The sequence below is a fragment of the Podarcis gaigeae genome, assembly GCF_964106915.1.
Source record: "Podarcis gaigeae genome assembly, chromosome: 8".
NCBI lineage: Eukaryota > Metazoa > Chordata > Lepidosauria > Squamata > Lacertidae > Podarcis > Podarcis gaigeae.
The window spans coordinates 72,982,724-73,001,141 of record NC_139684.1 but is presented as its reverse complement, the minus strand read 5'-3'; the positions used below and the strand labels follow the sequence as shown (position 1 = coordinate 73,001,141).

Genomic DNA, 18,418 nt, shown 5'->3' with positions numbered 1-18,418 from the left:
GTCATTTCCTTACAAAGAAGCTGGTCTGACTGGCTCAACAGCTTTGTCTATTAGATTCCAAACTTTGCTGGACACAGAATCGCAGGCCTGGAAGGGACCCGCAGATAACCTCCAGAAAAGTTTGGTGGAAGGAATCCCAGCTCAACAACAGGAGTTGTCCATTAAACCCACCGCCATCTTTCTTTCATTCTTTTCTTCCTTTCAGGGCGCCTGATCTTTGACAATCTCAAGAAATCCATCGCGTACACCCTAACCAAGAACATCCCAGAGCTGACGCCCTATCTGATCTACATCACTGTCAGTGTCCCACTCCCCCTGGGTTGTATCACTATCCTGTTTATCGAGCTGTGCACAGACATTGTGAGTGGCCAAAACTAATTCAGCAGAAGCTCTTTCCCAGGGCTCCTCAGTCTTGTTTCCGACCCCCAACTCCAAAACCAAAACCTTTCTCATCTCTCTTCTCAGTTCCCCTCAGTTTCCCTGGCCTATGAAAGGGCTGAGAGCGACATCATGCACCTGAAACCACGCAACCCTCGACGGGACCGTCTGGTCAATGAAGCGCTAGCGGTCTATTCCTACTTCCAGATCGGTGCGTATTAGAACTGGAAGGGGGGAGCCTAGAGGTTGGAAAGTGGGGGAGGGCAAGCTATGTTGCAGGGAAGCCTAGGTAGGCTCCATGTGGAGTGGAGTTTCTATAGGGAGTGGCAGGAATTGGCTTAGATACCTGCCCCATCATGCCTCATCCCGTGAGGCCACCACATGGGGAGGAGAAAGGCACATCATCTGAGCAGTGATGGATGGTTGTGCAGTGGCAAATTCAGAAGTGCAGGATCCGTTCATGATGGCTCCCTCACAGCCACGCCCCTTCTGAGATTATAAATAAACATATAATTATGCAATAATAATTAGGGTTCCACAACAGATATCCGTGCAGATCTCCGCAGGACACCTTTCATCTAGATCAGTTTCCCAAATTTGGGTCTCCAGCTGTTTTTGGACTACAATTCCTATCATCTCTGACCATTGGTCCTGCTAGCTAGGAGATGATGGGAATTGTAGTGCAAAAACAGCTAGAGACCCAAATTTGGGAAACCCTGATCTAGAGCTACTATTTTCTGTCCAAGTGCATGCAGGGTAATGATCTGAAGCTGCTCCAGTTTCTTCTTTCGGAGTGACTAAAGTTGTTTCTTCCATAAAGGTCAACTGTACATTACAGAACTTGCACACTGTTCTCTTGAAACTGATGTGCCTTATTTTCAGTGCTCAGCTTTGGAGCAAAGGGAACTTCTCCTCCTTGGTGTTCTTCCCACACACCTTCTCTGGGTAGACCCGAGGAGTCAATCCTCTGTGGCCGACTCACCTCCTTTCACTCTGATTGGTTCCAATCAGCAAGAAAGGTGGTAACGCTTCTTCCCAATGGTTTAAAAGCTCCCCTTTCATGCTGATTTGGGTGGCTCTGGGACTCTGGAGAAAGGGATGCTGCCAAGACCCTGCTGCAGAAATGGTAGCAGGTCCATGGCCCTTCCCAAAACCCAAGGCCCACTACACCAGGCAGGCAGGTTGGGAATGTTTTGGGGCAGCTTGGGTCAGGGGGGCAGTGGCTCCATGTGCTCTAATGGACCAGCCTTTGGGATTGGCCGCCCACTGACACAAACTCCCTTGTTCTTCCCTGCCACGCAGGAGCCATCCAGTCCTTTGCCGGCTTCACCGACTACTTCACCGCCATGGCCCAGGAAGGCTGGTACCCGCTGAAGTGTGTGGGCCTTCGGGCAGCCTGGGAGAACGACCATATCCAAGATGTTCAGGATAGCTACGGACAAGAGTGGGTGAGTGGAGGAGACATGCTGCTTCTGGCCTCCAGGCAGGATGACCAGATGTCCTGCTTTGTTGGGAACAGTCCTGTCGCTGAAAGGCAGCCCGTTTAAAGACAAAGAAATGTGAGGAGAACATCGGTCCTGAAGCACTTGGCCAGCTTACTGAGAAGGCAGAAAGAACACTGTTGATTTCCTATGACGCCTGTGTTCTACCTTGGGTTGGCCTATATCTTCCAATTCTAGAATTCTATGATTCTATGATTCTATACCTCCACTGTCAGAGGCAGTAAGCCTCTGAATGCCAGCTGCTGGAAATCACAAACTGTGTGATGAATGTGGCCCATAATGTTTAACTGAATTATCCGTTAAATTATTATTATTTAAAACAACAACAACTTTAAATTGCCCTAATTAGGCAGGAACTTGTGTCTGTGTATGGAGAGGTAGAGTAGGTTTAAAACATCAAGGCTTGCCCTAGATCCTGGACAGTGCAGCTAATCACTAAAATCATATACAGTGGACGCTTGGGTTGCGAACATAATCCGTGCGGGATGTACGTTTGCAACCTGCAGCGTTTGCAACCTGCAGTGGTGCGTCTGCGCATGCGCAGGTTGCGATTCAGCAGTTCTGCACATGCACAACCCGGATGCTTCTGGGTTTTGGCAGGTCTGTAAGCCGAAAAAACACAACCTGAAGCATCTGTAACCAGAGGTATGACTGTATAGTATTTTATCAGGGGTGGTTGGTGCCCTTGAGGACTGGTAGGGCGTAAGGCAGGGAGGCCAGCAGTAGGTGGAGCTAGAGATCCAATGGCAGGCAGAGCCAACTCATTCTGGTTTTGTCCTCCTCCTCCTCCTCCTCCTCCTTGTTCAGTTCCACATGAGGCAGCACTGAGACTGAGCAGGAGGCACACTAACACCCAGGGTGGGTTGCACATAAGATGGGAGGCAGGTGGGGGCTGGCTTCAGGCAGAGTGAGGTTGGTGGGCAGCGCCCCGCCTTCCTGAATGGAAGTGCTCCCCATCGTTTATTGGAATGACTCACAAAAGAGCCAGCATAGCCCATAGTGGGGAGCTGCAGCCCAACAGCACGTAGAAGGCAATAGGTTGTCCATCAGAGCCCAGATCTTGTGTAGGGAATGGGAAGCCCAGCTTTTCCCTTGCAGGAGGTGCCACTGGGCCCCCTAGGCTGGTGGGTGCAGCTGGTGCAGGGAGAGAGGGCAGAAGATAGCCAAGCATCACTCCGTCCTCACTGATCGATTCTTCCCACTTGCAGACTTTTGGGCAGCGCCTGTACCAGGAGTACACCTGCTACACCGTCTTCTTCATCAGCATTGAGATGTGCCAGATCGCCGATGTGCTCATCCGCAAAACAAGACGCCTTTCTGTCTTCCAGCAGGGATTCTTCCGGTACGTGGGAGCCGAATGAATCTCCAAGCCAAACATGGTTCTGTGCTATACAATATGCTGCATTTTCCGTTCTTGTAACAGAAGTTATTGTGATAGAAGCACCCTGCCCCCATCTCCCCTCAATCATGCTACCTATTTTGCTGAAACCAAGAGCAGCCATATGCCTTCCTATTCGCCACCCACCCTGAAACACCCTCTTCCCTTTTCAGGAACAAAGTCTTGGTGATCGCCATCGTGTTCCAGCTCTGCCTGGGCTGCTTCCTCTGCTACTGCCCTGGGATGCCCAACATCTTCAACTTTATGCCTATAAGGTAAGACCTCACATGCCTCCATGGGGCAAATTTAGCCCTCCACGCCACTCCAAAAAACGAACAACCAATGGAGGATACTCTGTAGAAGAGAGCAGGGCAGCTGGATCTAATAAAGCTAGTAGGCTTCTTTGAACTGATGTATCTCAAAAGGCAGTCAATGGAGGGCCATCCAGATGTTGTTGGTCAGCATCACCCCTGACCATTTTGCTCTGCCAACTGGAGCAGATGTCCATCAGTATACAAATGGCACCTCCAGATAGATGGAGCAAGGTAGCCTGACTTGGTATGACTTAGGATATCACCTTGTACAGAGTTGTGACGCCACCACTTAACTCACCCATCCAGCTCAGCTTCCTAATTCTCCATGCTAACCTGAAAGGGAGAAAGCAGATGAGCACAGCCACTGTATACAGTAGATAGGGCTCTCTTTCGCCCAGCACCATGGACAGCAGCCCAGCAGCTTTGTTCTGTTAGTGGAAGCATCTCCTAGGCCAGCAAAGGGCAAATTGAGATCTACTGGTAAATCTCTGGTTAATTTTTAGATTACAGAAGAGATTTCACTCTGCTTTTATTTTGCAACAGTTACCCTTTTTGCAAAGTTATTTGCATATGATTGAGAAAGGATTTTGTTTCTGAAATGCATTGAAATAAACACTTATATGCAGCTCCTGGACTCCCCTCCCTTTGTTTGTCCTGCTAGTGATGCTACATTTTTGAGAATGGTTTTCTGTCTTGCCTTGGGCCAACTCAACGAAACAATAACTGAGCTCAGCTGGCTGGCTTAGCAACGTAGCACTGAATACCCTTTTTCCTGCTTAGATTCCAGTGGTGGCTGGTGCCGCTACCCTATGGCCTTCTCATCTTTGTCTATGATGAAATCCGAAAGCTGGGAGTCCGGAGACACCCTGGAAGTAAGTAACTGGGGGAAGAGAATTCACCTGTTGCATCTGCCAATGTAGAAATGACATGTGGGTCTTCAGGCACACTCTCCTGCCCTGTTGTGGCTACTGACCTTTGGGTCAACCTTCTGGTCTTGGTCCTGCATCTGGCAGCCAAAGCAGCACTCAGAACAGCAGGCAGGAATGTGATGCTCCAGCTCCCTGGGCTTTGTGAGGGAAGCCTGCAATGGTCTCTCTCCACGGTCGGAGGCAGCCTGCTTCTGAATTCCTGTTGTAGGACACAGAAGCCATTGGTAGCCTTGTCCTCCAAGAATTTGCCCAATCCTCTTTTAAAGCCATCCAAGTTGGTGGCCATCACTGCCTCTTGTGGGAGTGAGTTCCATAGTTTAACTATGTGCTCCAAGAAATGTTTTCTTTTATTTGTCCCAAATCTTCATTGGATACCCACGAGTTTTAGTGTTAAACTTTTCTTTATCCACCTTCTGCATGGCATGTGCGATTTCATATACTAATATACCCTTCTTATTCACATTTTATCTGAACCAAGGGCAAGACAGCCAGAACCGACATTGACACTGGCTGTAATTTTTAAGGACTTGTTTCTCGGCTTACTTTCTCTCTCCTCCATCTTGTTACCTTTCCCTTCGTTTGTCTTGTTTTCTTAAATTATGAGCCTGTGGGCAGGGGACATCTTTGAAACTGATTTTTGTATGCAGCTGCAAGAGCCTTTTGGGGCCAAAAGATGGCTTACAAATTCTGCAAATTAATTGTAAAAAAAATTCCCTTCCTCCAGGTTGGTGGGACAAAGAACTCTACTACTAAAAGGCAAAGCTTCTTTTGGGCGGAGCTTTTCCCCATTTTCCCTGCTTGTGCAACGGAGACAAGGAAATAAAGGATTTGCTTCTGTCATCAACAACCGTACTGCTGAGCCAAGCCTGCCACGTTTCACACCACAGAATCATAGAATCGTAAGGTTGGAAGGGACCCCGAGGGTCATCCAGACCAACCCTCTGCAATGCAAGAATCTCAGCTAAAGAATTCCTGACAAATGGCCACCCAACCTCTGATGAAAAGCCTCCAAGGAAGGAGGGCTCACCACCTTCCAAGCTTGTCTGCTCCACTGTTGATCAGCAATTACTGGTAGAAAGTTCTCCCTAATTTTTAGTCAGAATCTCCTTTCTTGTAATTTGAATACATTGGTTCAGGCCCTACTTTCTAGAGCAGCAGAAAACAATCTTGCTCCATATTCCATGTGACAGCCCTTGAGATATTTGAAAGTGGCTGTCGGATCTCCTCTTAGTCTTCTCTTTTCCAGCCTAAACATACACAACTCCCTCAACCACTCATCATAAGGCTTGGTTTCCAGACCCCTGGTCATCTTGGTTGCCCTCCTCCACACACGTTCCAGCTTGTCAATATTCTTCTTAAGATTGTGGTGCCCAGAATTGGACACAGTATTCCAGGTGTGGTCTGACCAAGGCAGAATAGAGTGGTACTATTACTTCCCTTGATCTGGACACAATACTTCTGTTGATGCAAACAACACCTTTAAGATAAAACTTAAACTTCAGGCTACCACAGTTCCCACTCAACTACTTTGGGGGAAGATAGCTAGCCCTTCGTCAAGAAATGATTTAAGGGTGCTGATATGCAGAGTGGAGGGAAATTATATATGTATGATTGCAGGTGCTAAGATCACAGCCGTGTAACAAATTGGCACAGGATTTCTAGATCATGAGAGTTTTCATGTGCATTTTTTTAAAAATAAATACTAAGTTTATAACTCTGAAGGCTGCAAATATACATGTAAAAGCAGCATGCCAGCAAAATCTCTATGTGACAGAGCAGAGGGGAGGAGGGCGAGCAAGGCATGAGAAACAGAATTAAAATAAAATGACATAAGATAAGCCAATGAATGCAGATTGGCATTTCGTTTATATGGGAGCTGCATTCAAGTTTTTGGTGATGTTAGGTCAGCATTATTTACTGAGGCCAGGAGCCTATGGCCTTCCGGATTTTGCTGGACTATAACTCCCATCAACCCCAGCGAGCATGGCAGGCAGGCAGTGATGCTGTATGCTGCAGTCCGTCATCATACAAAGGATTTCTGATTCAAGAAATTTGCACAGCTGTGTAGCCCACTGAGTGTCAATGGGCTTGTAGCTATCCATGCTGCTGCTCAACCATGGTGAAGCAGGGTCTACTCCAGCTGACCAGGCACCTATGCAGATGTTTTTCTTCTTCTTTGTCTTAAGGTACAATTGACTAAAATTGCTGTGTTGGCAAAGGCACCCTCTGAAGGATCCTCCCCTGCTCCTTTAAGCAAAGGGGCAGGTGGCAAGGCGGTGGGGTTGGGATAACTTCTTCACTGCTCCTTTGGAATAAGTCTGCACCCCAGCTTGGGAATCCCTGATATAGGAGTGGGTAGGCAGGAATGGGGCTGAGCCGGGCCCAAAAGGGCTTCTGAAGCACCACCAACCAGCAGATCCTTGGGCACTCCAGACTCCCTGCACGCCAGCCAACCAAATGTCAAAGCGAGCGCTTGTGCAAAGAGCTCTGAGCAGCACTTTGAAGCCCCGGCCACCAGCTGATCCTTGGGTCTTCAAAGCACCGCTTCATGATGGCACTGAGTGATCTGACACTTGTAAAACCTGGCCCACGGGAGAGATAAGGACCTGGCCCGTCAGCCAGATCCAGTCCCACCCCCACCCCCCGCCATAGCAGATCTCAACCATGAGCTGCACAATTATTTCTTCATACGCCTTCGGTGGTGTGCATCAACAATGTTTGCAACAGCATGCAGAACTGCAGGGTCTGCATGAATCAAAATACAGTGCTGCCTCGCAAGACGAAAAGAATCCGTTCCGCAAGTCTCTTCGTCTTGCGGTTTTTTCGTCTTGCGAAGCAAGCCCATTAGCGGCTTAGCGGATTAGCACTATTAGCGGCTTAGTGGGCTTAGCGGATCAGCTGATAAGCGGCTTAGCGGCTTAGTGGATCAGCTGATAAGCAGCTTAATGGCTTAGTGGATCAGCTGTTAAGCAGCTTAGCGGTTTAGCGGCTTAGCGGATCAGCTGATAAGCGGCTTAGCGGCTTGGGGAAAAGGGGGGGGAGGAAAAACCCCCGCAGGAACTCGCAAGACATTTTCGTCTTGCGAAGCAAGCCCATAGGAAATTCGTTTTGCGAAGCACCTCCAAAACGGAAAACCCTTTAGTCTAGCGGGTTTTCTGTCTTGCGAGGCATTCGTCTTGCGGGGCACCACTGTATGGCAGTCGCCCTCAACAGGGAGCAGAGTCACACACTGCCCTGTGCACCAGCTTATACAGAAAGTTAAAGGGTCCCTTTGCTAAAGGGTATGTACATTTTCAAGAACCTCCAACCAACTCACTAGGGAAAATATCACACTGTAGAGAGAGAGCTTGCTTAACTCCCTTCAACCTGATGGAAAGAACTCTACTTCCCCAGGAAGTTTTTGGGTGCACACACCCATGTAATTGTCACTTACTTATTTGACTCTCCTATTATTCTACCCTAAATTTAGAGATGCGAGGGAAGCAATTATTTACACTTTTCACACAAAGCAACTTATTTTGGGGTGGTGGGGCCCTCGAATTGACAAGGAGAAGGCAGATAGGAAGATACACTAGGAGGCATTTGGTTCCTGGGTCTAAAACAGATGCTTTTCAGCAACTACAATGCATTTACGCCTACCCTGCCTTACTCTGTGACAACTCAAGTCACCTCCTTGCAAAGCCAACAGTGACTTGACACTGATCACACCTACTTCAAGGAGAAAACAAAGACCCACGTTTGATGCCATTCCCATGCAGCGTAACAGGCCTGTTCAGACAACAGTCACAGAATCATAAAATTGTAGCACCAGAAGGGACCCCCAGCGGACATTTAGTCTAACCCACCTGCAACGTAGGAATCGCAGCTAAGGAATCCCTGGCAAACGGCCACCCAACCTCCATTTAAACACCTCCAATGAAGTCAGAAAGAACTTAACCATTGCAAACCACAGAAATACCAAAACCTGTTTATTATTATTATTCCCCTTGCCTGCAATCAGAGGCCGCGCTGAGGCCGATCTCACCGCGGGCAGGATGAAACCGTGTCTTGACTTGGCGACAGCGACTTGGCCGGACAATCCCGCCGGGGTGCAAAGGCAATGTCTCCTCCCTGAGTGGGAAGGAATGAACCCTCAGTTGCTGTGTACCAGAGTGACAAAGAGAGTCAGGGAGCTGAGGGAAAGGAGGCCGGTGATGACAGCCTTGACCAGGAGGGCTGTCCAGCTGCCCAGGAGAAAAACATGGACGAAAGACCTGGGAAGGAAAAGAAAAGGGAGAGGGTTGGTAAGGAGCAGAGGAACATCGGGAGCTGCCTTCTACCAAACCAAAGCACTGGTTCATCTAGAGCAGTGCTGTCCACTCTGACTGGCAGCAGCTCTCCAGGGTTTGAGATAGAAGCATTCCTCAGCCCTGCCTGGAGACACCAGGGATTCAACCTGCGACCTTCTGCATGCAAGGCAGATACTCTACCACTGAACTACAGTCCTTCCATGGCTGTAAGGATTTAGTGGGGCAGGAGAGCAGGAGGTCCCACTTAACTTCTGTGCTTAAAACTTCCACGCTTAAAAGAAAACATCCTGCAATGTTTAATGCTTATGTATTTGGGGAAGGGTCATAGTTCAGCTGCAGAGCACATGCTCCACATGCAGAACGTCCCCAGATTTAATCGCTAGGCTCTCGAGGTAGGAATGGGAAAGTAAAGGTAAAGGACCATTAGGTCCAGTCGTGGCCGACTCTGGGGTTGTGGTGCTCATCTCGCTTTATTGGCCGAGGGAGCCAGCATACAGCTTCCGGGTCATGTGGCCAGCATGACTAAGCCGCTTCCGGCGAACCAGAGCAGCGCACGGAAACACTGTTTACCTTCCCGCCAGAGTGGTACCTATTTATCTACTTGTACTGTGACGTGCTTTCGAACTGCTAGGTTGGCAGGAGCAGGGACTGAGCAACAGGAGCTCATCCCGTCACGGGGATTTGAACCGTCAACCTTCTGATCGGCAAGTCCTAGGCTCTGTGGTTCAACCCACAGCACCACCCGCATGACTCTCAGCTAAAACCCTGGAGAGCCTCTTCTAGTCAGCGTAGACCCCTCTTTTGCCATCCTTGTGCATCCCTGACCACTGGGATGATATTGACCAAGGCTAACAGCAGGCCAATATGGCGCAGTGGTTAGAGTGTTGGACTAGGACCTGGGAGGCCCGGGTTCAAATCCCCGCTCGGCCATGAAAGCTCACTGAGTGAGTTTGGGCCAGTCCCTCAACTCTCAGCCTGACCTCCCTCGCAGGTTTGTTGTAAGGATAAAATGGGGACAAAGAGAACCACCACATTGAGAAACTCGTAGGAAAGATGGGATGTGCATGCAATGAATAAAATAATAGGAGTCGCAGTCCAACATTATCTGGAAGGCTGGTGTAGACAATACTGAACAAGGTATTGAAGGAATCGAAAAAGCTGTTTTATATCAGCTAATGGAAGCCATGGCCTGAAACGCACAAGCCCCAAGTCCCACCTCCAAGCTATGAGCACCCAGTGACTCACTCCATGAAGAAAGCCTTGTAGACACTGACTCCCAGCAGGAAAGTGAGGGGCAGTCGGTAGTGTTTGGGTAAATCGTAGCGTGTAAACATCCATACCAGGGCGGCCGTGGCAATATAGTGGACCTGGGAAAAGAAAAATGGGGGGGGCATGAGGGGAGCAAACAGAGAGGTATGATTCCAAATCCTTTCTGTGGCACATCCCGCAAGGCAGCAGAAGTTTAGGACCAGAGTTTTTCTTCTCCTAGACAGGCTACATCATACACCCTGTACACCACTGTTATCCATAGGTGTAACTTGTAACTGGCCTTTATTGGCATAAGTTAAAACAATAAAATCATACAAAGTCACCCAAATACTTTGATAAACCAAACACAGACAATACAGTATATAAAAGACTAGATACCGACCATTTAATAAATCGGGCAACTTTAGATTTAGCTTTAAAGAACTCGGCTAAGTACCACAAAACAATATTCGTAGTTTCAGGAGTATCATCCCTCAACAAATATTGGATTACAGAGCCTTTGCAAATTGATACTGTCAAACATTGGCTCCCGAACACCTCCGTTTTGGAACGTTTCAGCTCTCGAACGCCGAAAACCTGGAAGTAAATGCTACGGTTTTCGAACGTTTTTCAGAAGCCAGACATCCGAAGCGGCTTCCGCTTGAGTGCAGGAAGCTCCTGCAACCAATTGGAAGCTGCACCTCAGTTGTTGAACATTTTGGAAGCCGAACGGGCTTCCGGAACCGATTACGTTCAGCAACCAAGGTTTGACGGTATTTTAAGCTGTAAGGGGGTCACTAGGAGATCTCTGTGATGGGTGTCGAGAAGAGGGCAATCCAAAATTATATGATGCAATACTTCCCTTTTGTATATAGACAGTGGTGTTTTGGTTGCCTATGGATCCACACTCAGATAGTGACTTCGCTATAAGTACACGCCTGTAAAATATCCAGGCTGCCTGCAATACAAGCCTCATAGCAGGCATGGATTTTATTAAAATGCATTATTTTAAAATCCAACTAGTCCACTGTCACTTAAGAACAGCTCAGTTCAGAAGGAACATTAACACTGAGAGTTATAGTCTCTTTTGAACTATTATTCTCACGCGCATTCAGACCCATATACAAAGTTTTGCAGTTTTACTCAAACAGTTAATTGGATTGATCATCAGAACACACAGGGGCACACACAAAAAAGTGTATTTCTTCTGTCAACTCTACTGCTGTGTTTATAAAAACACCACCACTAGAACAGCAGGGGAAGAAAATAAAACCAGGGAAGACTATCCAAATGTCATGCTTCCTCCCCGCCAGCAGGGGCACTGCTTTAGAGAAGCTCACAACAGGCAACAGCAAAATCAGCACTTACCAGACTGATGTTAGAGTCGATGCTCATCTGGATGTATTTCCAGTCAAACTCAATTCCACGAGCTCCCACCCAGAGCGGGATGCATCTGTCAAAAGCACAGCGGCGTCAGACACAGTTCACACATTTATTTATTCATTTCTTCAGAGAATTTGGTACCCACTCTTCAGTCAAAAGGACCCCCAGAGTGCCCCGTGGGCAATCAATTAAAACAAGACAATCCCTACCCTCAGGCTTGCAATCTAAAAAAGCATGGCACGCAAAGAAAAAGGACAAGGAGGGAAGAGGAAAAAGTCAAACTCAGGCACCCATTTTTAAACAGCTGTTCTTACAATGACCAGCTGGTAAGGAGGTGACTGATGGAGCTGGGCTTTTGGCAAAGGGAATGGAATGAGCCTTCTGCTTCCTGTCTCTCCCACAGAGGCAGCCTGATGGAATGGCTGCTCCAAGATGACAGCAAGGCAGGAGACCACCTGATGGAGCTGGCCTATCACAGCAGTGCTGATTACGTGCAGCTACATCCAAGCATCTCGAAACCAGACATTACACATGCACACACAGACATGACACGCACACACTGGTTGCAAAAGGAAAAAGAGCAACCTTCCAAAAGCTCTTGCTCAACCAGGGATCAGCCTGTAATTATGAGCCATGAAAGTCTTTCCAAATTCAAAATGAAACCTAGGGCTGCACACTCAGGATTGCTCATCACAAAGGCTCCCTAGAATGTAGCACCAGAGCCTAATATTCTGTGTATAGATAAATTTTAAAAAATTGTCCAGTCGCACCTTAGAGATCAACTAAGTTTCAGATACCAAGGTATCTGAAGAAGTGTGCATGCACACGAAAGCTTATACCCAGAACAAACTTAGTTGGTCTCTAAGATGCTACTGGACAATTTTATTTATTTATTCTGTGTCAAAGTTCAGCTTGGGGACATCCAACACACTGAAGTTTCCTCAAGCATGTGCAGAGTGTGTCTGCCTCAGTAATGAAGCAACAACAATCCAAGCTATGTGGCAGTGTAAGGATTAGCCTCTCCAGGCAGATTCAAGTCCCAGCGCCTATCATTTTAGAAATGAACCACACCTTCATGAGAAAGAATGCACACACCTTGACACCCTTCAAACAACTTAAGAGAGTTATTTAAATCATTGGGGGGAAGAGAAAGAAAAGAGAATATTTGTTCCAGCAGGTTGCTGAAACATATCAGGCTTGTGGGGAATTTTACAGAAAATTGAAAGTGCAAAGAATTGGAGTGAAAGGGAGGAATAAGGCGGAGTTAAGCAATTGTAAGGTGATGATGAAAAAGGAAACAAAAATAGGTTTTTTTAACAAACCATGCAACTGATGGTCAAATAGGTACTATTCATTTTTAGTTGTTGGGGACATTTTGTGGGTAAAGTCAGAATACTAATGCCTGTCACATTCATTTGAATGAGGGGTTTAATAGTTACTCCAGATGAATGAATGTGGATTAAAAGCACATAAAAAAATAAAATTAAAGCATGCAACATTGCTGATGGAGAAGGCAGAGGCATAAAAACCCACATCAGAACCTCGCATTCACCTGGGATAAGTGACTCCAACTGAGCTCCGCCCACATACCTCCCCAACTAGCTTTGGACTCCGCCCCCTGAGGCGGGGCTAAGGCCCAACTCACCGGGACATGATGAGCTCCGCTGTGGCCCATCCCATGGCAGCCACCATGATCTTGTACTCCCCTTTCCCTGCGTTCCGCGACATGACCAGGTGCAAGCCCACCAGGTCAGCCAAGTCCACGGTGGCTTTCATGAATTCCTGGTACAAGAGGAAAGGTTTCAGAGCAGCAGACAGGAAAACCCCAATTCCCCCCCCCCCCCCGTCCTCCCGAATCCACATCTCTCAAGTTATGCAAGCACGGATGCTCCCAATTATGTAGGATAGTCACTAGTATGTGATACAGGTAGTTGTACCTCCATCCTTGTAGGTTCCCACCCTGCCCTGCTTGCCCAAGTGCCAGACTTACTCCAATGAAGTCGTAAGCGCCTGCGCCGCCCTCCCAAGTTGGGAAGAAGGTGGCTAAGAACAGCATCTGTAAGAGAAAGAAGGCAGCAACCAACATTGAGGAATGAAAACATTTATAAAAACAGGGAGGGAAATGTACAGTGGACAAGTGGACATATATAGTTATGTTCTACCAGAATCCTGAAAATATAGAACACTCTCCGATTCGAGCTTTCACTACAGCCCATGAGAATGAGCAGCAAAATTTCACGATTAACATTTTAAGGATTGTGGTGAAAGGCAACAGTTGGGGGGGGGGGCACTATTCCCAGGGACGGCACTTCACAACAAGTTCAGGGACCACCACCAAAAAGGCCCTTTCTCTTTGCGGAAGAGCAAAAAAGTTAGCACAGCACAGCATTATTATTTTTTAGAAAGGCTACTGAAATCACAGGTACAGGACTGTCCATTGAGTACCCATTGTTAGCTGGCTTCATATGCCCATATTCTAATATACAAAGAGTCCTGCTGGATCAGGCCAGTGGTCACCGTGTTCTCACGGTGGCCAACCAGGTGCCTGTGACAAGCCCCCAAAGCAAGACCGGAGCATGAAAACACTCTGCCCCACTGCTTTTCCCAGTAACTGGCATTCAGAAGTGCATGTTGGTTAGTAGCCATTGATACTCTTATCTTCCATGGATTTGTCTAACCTTCTTTTAAGGCCATCCAAATTGGTGGCCATTCCTGCCTCCTGTGGAAGAGAGTTCCACAGTTTAACTCTGTGCTGTGTGAAGAAGCGTTTTTCTTCTGTCTGCCCTGAATCTTCCAACATCCAGCTTCACTGACAGACTCAGGGAGTTCTAGCGCTTTGAAAGAGGGAAATCACAATTTCTCTGTTCACTTTCTGAGCTTCTGCTGGTGATCATCAGAATCAGGCTCTTAACAAATATATAGGATTGCCCAGTTTAGAGTGAAGTCCAACAGACTACAATGGCACTTACTCCCAGCTTAGTGGATACAGAATTATGGCCCAAACAAGAACAAATATTCTCACCGCTGCAGTGACAGGCCTCCTAAATGTTGCTGAACTTCATCTCCCATCATCCCCCACCATTTGCCATGCTGCCTGGTGCTAATGGGAGTTAAGAGTACAGCAACACTGAGAAGGCCCCATATTCCCCAGTCCTGCCTTGCTGGACACCAGACTGGGATCAAACTCAGAAAGTCCGTGGCACAACTATGCACCAGCGCAAGGGTGTTGCCGAGAGAGCTGTGTGCCTCCTTTGTGTGCCTTCACATTCTCGGCATCCAGATTCTCATGCGCTTCTTCCTCATAACTTCAAGAGAGCGAAGGGGTCGGGCAATACCTTGCAAAGCTGGACAAAGAGGTAGGTAGCTCCAGCTTGGACACACCTCCAGAAGGCATTATACTCTGACCTGAAAGGGGGAGAAATAAAAAAGACAGTCCTTTGTGGGATGGGATACTGCTAAAGCAGAAGGAGCTCTCTTGTTAATGGCTGTTTTCCCTCGTCAGAGCTTTTATTTCTTGGTCCCTAGCCCCACCGAATGAGATGAAAGGACAGTACTGTGTCCCATCAGTCCTGGCCAGCATGGCCAATGATAGGGGATGAGGGGGGTTGGAATCCGAAACAGCTGGAGGGCATCAGAGTAAGGACAGTTCCCACAACTGCATGCAGCCCATATAAGCCCTGCTCCAAACTGAAATCAATGAATCTGTTAGCCATGTCTATTAGCTTCAGTGGGTGTAATTTGAGTCGGACCAGCACTTTATTTTACCACCCTTTATGTTCTGGAAATTTGGTTTGTTTACTTGCTACGCATTTAGGCACCTCTGAAGGTATCATAACCAAATTTCGCATGCAGCACCGGAGAACAAGCACCAAATGCTCATCTGCGTTTGGACGCTCTCTCGAATCAAAAGAGTGGGCTGAGCCTTTGGAATGGCACTGATATTTCTGCTTCTTAGAATTCCCAAGCAACAGCAACCTTCCAGTCGGGATTCAGGCCTCATCATGGGACTGAAACTGCCTTGGTCGCACTGGTTGATGATCTCCGGCAGGCTAGGGACAAAGGTGAGAGCTGTTTCCTAGTTCTGCTGGATCTCTCAGCAGCGTTTGATACCATCGACCATAACATCCTTCTGGACCGTCCTGAGGGGCTGGGAGCTGGGGGCACTGTCATACAGTGGTTTCGCTCCTTCCTCCTGGGCCGTGTTCAGAAAGTGGGGGGGGGGATGAGTGTTCAGACCCCTGGGCTCTCACTTGTGGGGTGCCTCAGGGTTCTGTCCTCTCCCCCATGCTTTTCAACATCTACATGCAGCCGCTGGGAGAGATCATGAGGGGGTTTGGGCTGGGTGTTCATCAGTATGCGGATGATACCCAGCTCTACCTCTCTTTTAAATCAGAACCAGTGAAGGCGGTGAAGGTCCTGTGTGAGTGTCTGGAGGCGGTTGGAGGATGGATGGCGGCTAACAGATTGAGGCTGAATCCTGACAAGACAGAAGTACTGTTTTGGGGGGACAAGAGGCGGACAGGTGTGGAGGATTCCTTGGTCCTGAATGGGGTAACTGTGCCCCATTCTGTGGGAGTCATTTTGGACTCACAGCCGTCCATGGAGGCACAGGTCAAATCTGTATCCAGGGCAGCTGTTTACCAGCTCCATCTGGTACGTAGGCTGAGACTCTATCTGCCTGCACACTGTCTCACCAGAGAGGTGCATGCTCTGGTTATCTCCCGCTTGGACAACTGCAATGCACTCTACGTGGGGCTACCTTTGAAGGTGACTCGGAAACTACAACTAATCCAGAATGCGGCAGCTAGACTGGTGACTGGGGGCAGCCGCCGAGACCATATAACACCGGTCTTGAAAGACCTACATTGGCTCCCAGTATGTTTCCGAGCACAATTCAAAGTGTTGGTGCTGACCTTTAAAGCCCTAAACGGCCTTGGTCCAGTATACCTGAAGGAGCGTCTCCACCCCCATCGTTCTGCCCGGACGCTGAGGTCCAGCGCTGCGGGCCTTCTGGCGGTTCCCTCATTGCGAGAAGCAAAGCTACAGGGAACCAGGCAGAGGGCCTTCTCGGTAGTGGCGCCCGCCCTGTGGAACGCCCTTCCAGCAGATGTCAAAGCGATAAACAACTACCTGACATTCAGAAGCCATCTTAAGGCAGCCCTGTTCAGGGAAGTTTTTAACGTGTGATATTTTACTGTATTTTTGGTTTCTATGGAAGCCGCCCAGAGTGGCTGGGGAGGCTCAGCCAGATGGGCGGGGTATAAATAAATTATTATTATTATTATTATTATTATTATTATTATTGAGGCTGCCAGTGGTTTACAAAAGGAGCACATGCAGAAGATCCCAAGTTCAATCCCTGGAATCTCCAAGTAGGGACGGGAAAGAGAGAGAGAACCCTTCCCGAAACACTGGAGAGCTGCTGCCTGTCAGTGTGGGCAATATTGAAATGGATGGACATATAAGGCAGCTTCCTGTGTTCCTACACATTAAAAGGCACCAGTCTCTGTTTTGTATAGCCCACACCATCCCATGCAAAGCCTGCTCCCATTCTAGCTTTCCATCCATTATGTGCCCCTCAAAATGCACTGCTCATAAAGGTAAATATAAAGGTAACCGGACCCCTGACCATTAGGTCCAGTGGTGGCCAACTCTGGGGTTGCGGCACTCATCTTGCTTTACTGGCCGAGGGAGCCGGCATACAGCTTCCGGGTGAACCAGAGCAGCGCACGGAAACGCCGTTTACCTTCCCGCCAGAGCGGTACCTATTTATCTACTTGCACTTTGAAGTGCTTTTGAACTGCTAGGTTGGCAGGAGCAGGGACCAAGAAATGGGAGCTCATCCCGTCGCAGGGATTCAAACCACCAACCTTCTGATCGGCAAGCCCTAGGCTCTGTGGTTTAACCCACAGCACCACCCGCGTCCTGCACTGCTCATAAAGGGTGAAGCAAATCCCTCCCAGCTCGGCCAGAACCTCCCCACATCACCCCCAACAATGCACCTCACATTCCCACCACCCCTCAAACACACACACCCAACACTTACAGGCCGCTGCACTTGTAGGTGATGAAATAGGGGAAATAGGCGAGGGCAAAGCAATTCCCAAAGTGGAAGAGGGTCATCTCGCAGCCAGCCTGGCGGGTCGAGACTCGAGTTCGTCCCACCTGCCGCCTCCGCAAGGAAGGAAAGGGGAGGATGAGAAGCACAGGAAAGAACCAGGCGCAGCCTTCCCCACATCCTGACCCACAGCACGGAGCCAAGGGGTCCCGACTCCCCCACCCGCGAAACCCATCTGGGGGTTGCTGGGCTTCAGCTCCCTCCCACCTCCTGCCCAGGGATAATGAAGGGAGTTGCGAGTCCAGCGAGCTCCGGAGAGCCGCAGGTTCCCCTGCCAGGATTGCAAGTAACCTCGGGGTCGGGGAAAGGGGGACCTGTCACAGAACTGTCGGGTTGGAAGGGACTCTGACGGTGATCTAGTCCAGGGATCCCAGAGAGATCATCCATGACAGGTGGCCATTCAGCCTCTGCTTCAAAGCCTACAAGGAAGCCTCTGCTTCTGCTGCGGGAAAGCGAGCATTTACCCGGGAGCAAGCCCCATGGAACTGAGCGGGACTTACTCTTGAGTAGACGGGTCTCTAGGCTTGAACCGCCCTCCACTCCCGTTGGTACTTACTGATTTCACGTCTTCCCTGCTGTCACCCTCTGCATCTGCGCATGCGTGCAGCTTCGCGCCCCTCTCCCTCCCTTCCTAGAACTTCCATTGCATCATGGGGTTTGTAGTTCTGTCGAGTGCCTGTCTATCCTGCGTTCGGAACGGGCGCAATACAACTCCCAAGGTGCACCGCGCGAGCGGCGCCCCAAGGGCATGGCGGGCGTCGTAGTTCTTAATTCGCAAGGCGATTGCACGCCTTTAAAAGCGTGTTGTTGCGCAAAGAAGGGCGGCGAGCGGCGCCTTCCGGCGACATCCGTGAACTGTCGCTGGAATCAACATTGCGG

The 18,418-nt window shown here is 48.8% G+C and overlaps 2 protein-coding genes across 3 annotated transcripts in view; one reads left to right on the top strand and one right to left on the bottom strand.

The window, feature by feature from the left end:
* The window catches only part of ATP4A (ATPase H+/K+ transporting subunit alpha), a 29,513-nt gene extending 23,169 nt beyond the window's left edge, over window positions 1-6,344 (top strand). Inside the window, exons 17-23 of the mRNA XM_083751034.1 lie at window positions 206-360; window positions 466-589; window positions 1,681-1,826; window positions 3,089-3,222; window positions 3,432-3,533; window positions 4,353-4,444; window positions 5,226-6,344. Of these exons, the coding sequence (XP_083607160.1) occupies window positions 206-360; window positions 466-589; window positions 1,681-1,826; window positions 3,089-3,222; window positions 3,432-3,533; window positions 4,353-4,444; window positions 5,226-5,254 (782 nt within the window). The 3' untranslated portion in view covers window positions 5,255-6,344. The remainder of the gene's footprint in view (window positions 1-205; window positions 361-465; window positions 590-1,680; window positions 1,827-3,088; window positions 3,223-3,431; window positions 3,534-4,352; window positions 4,445-5,225) is intronic.
* A 2,108-nt stretch (window positions 6,345-8,452) lies between these two features.
* On the bottom strand, window positions 8,453-18,187 carry TMEM147 (transmembrane protein 147). 2 transcript variants are annotated; one of them, XM_083751176.1, is made up of 8 exons: window positions 18,096-18,187; window positions 17,468-17,593; window positions 14,757-14,826; window positions 13,412-13,477; window positions 13,067-13,203; window positions 11,407-11,491; window positions 10,036-10,157; window positions 8,453-8,754 (listed from the first exon to the last, which is right to left on the bottom strand). In XM_083751176.1, exons 2-8 carry the CDS (start codon window positions 17,542-17,544, stop codon window positions 8,634-8,636), a joined length of 678 nt encoding a protein of 225 aa, XP_083607302.1. In that variant the 5' UTR covers window positions 17,545-17,593; window positions 18,096-18,187; the 3' UTR covers window positions 8,453-8,633. The 2 variants fall into 2 exon arrangements, with proteins under 2 accessions (XP_083607302.1, XP_083607303.1); XM_083751177.1 differs by lacking the exon at window positions 18,096-18,187 and adding an exon at window positions 18,040-18,063.
* Window positions 18,188-18,418: the final 231 nt, after the last annotated feature.

Bases quoted from the DNA above. Each gene is read 5' to 3' on its own strand.
- TMEM147 (XM_083751176.1), bottom strand. From the start codon at position 17,544: ATGACCCTCTTCCACTTTGGGAATTGCTTTGCCCTCGCCTATTTCCCC. The intron at 14,827-17,467 runs GTAAGTGTTGGG...TCCCCCTTTCAG, and splicing joins ACCTACAAGTGCAGCGGCCT to GTCAGAGTATAATGCCTTCT. The intron at 13,204-13,411 runs GTAAGTCTGGCA...CTCTTGTACCAG, and splicing joins GCGCTTACGACTTCATTGGA to GAATTCATGAAAGCCACCGT.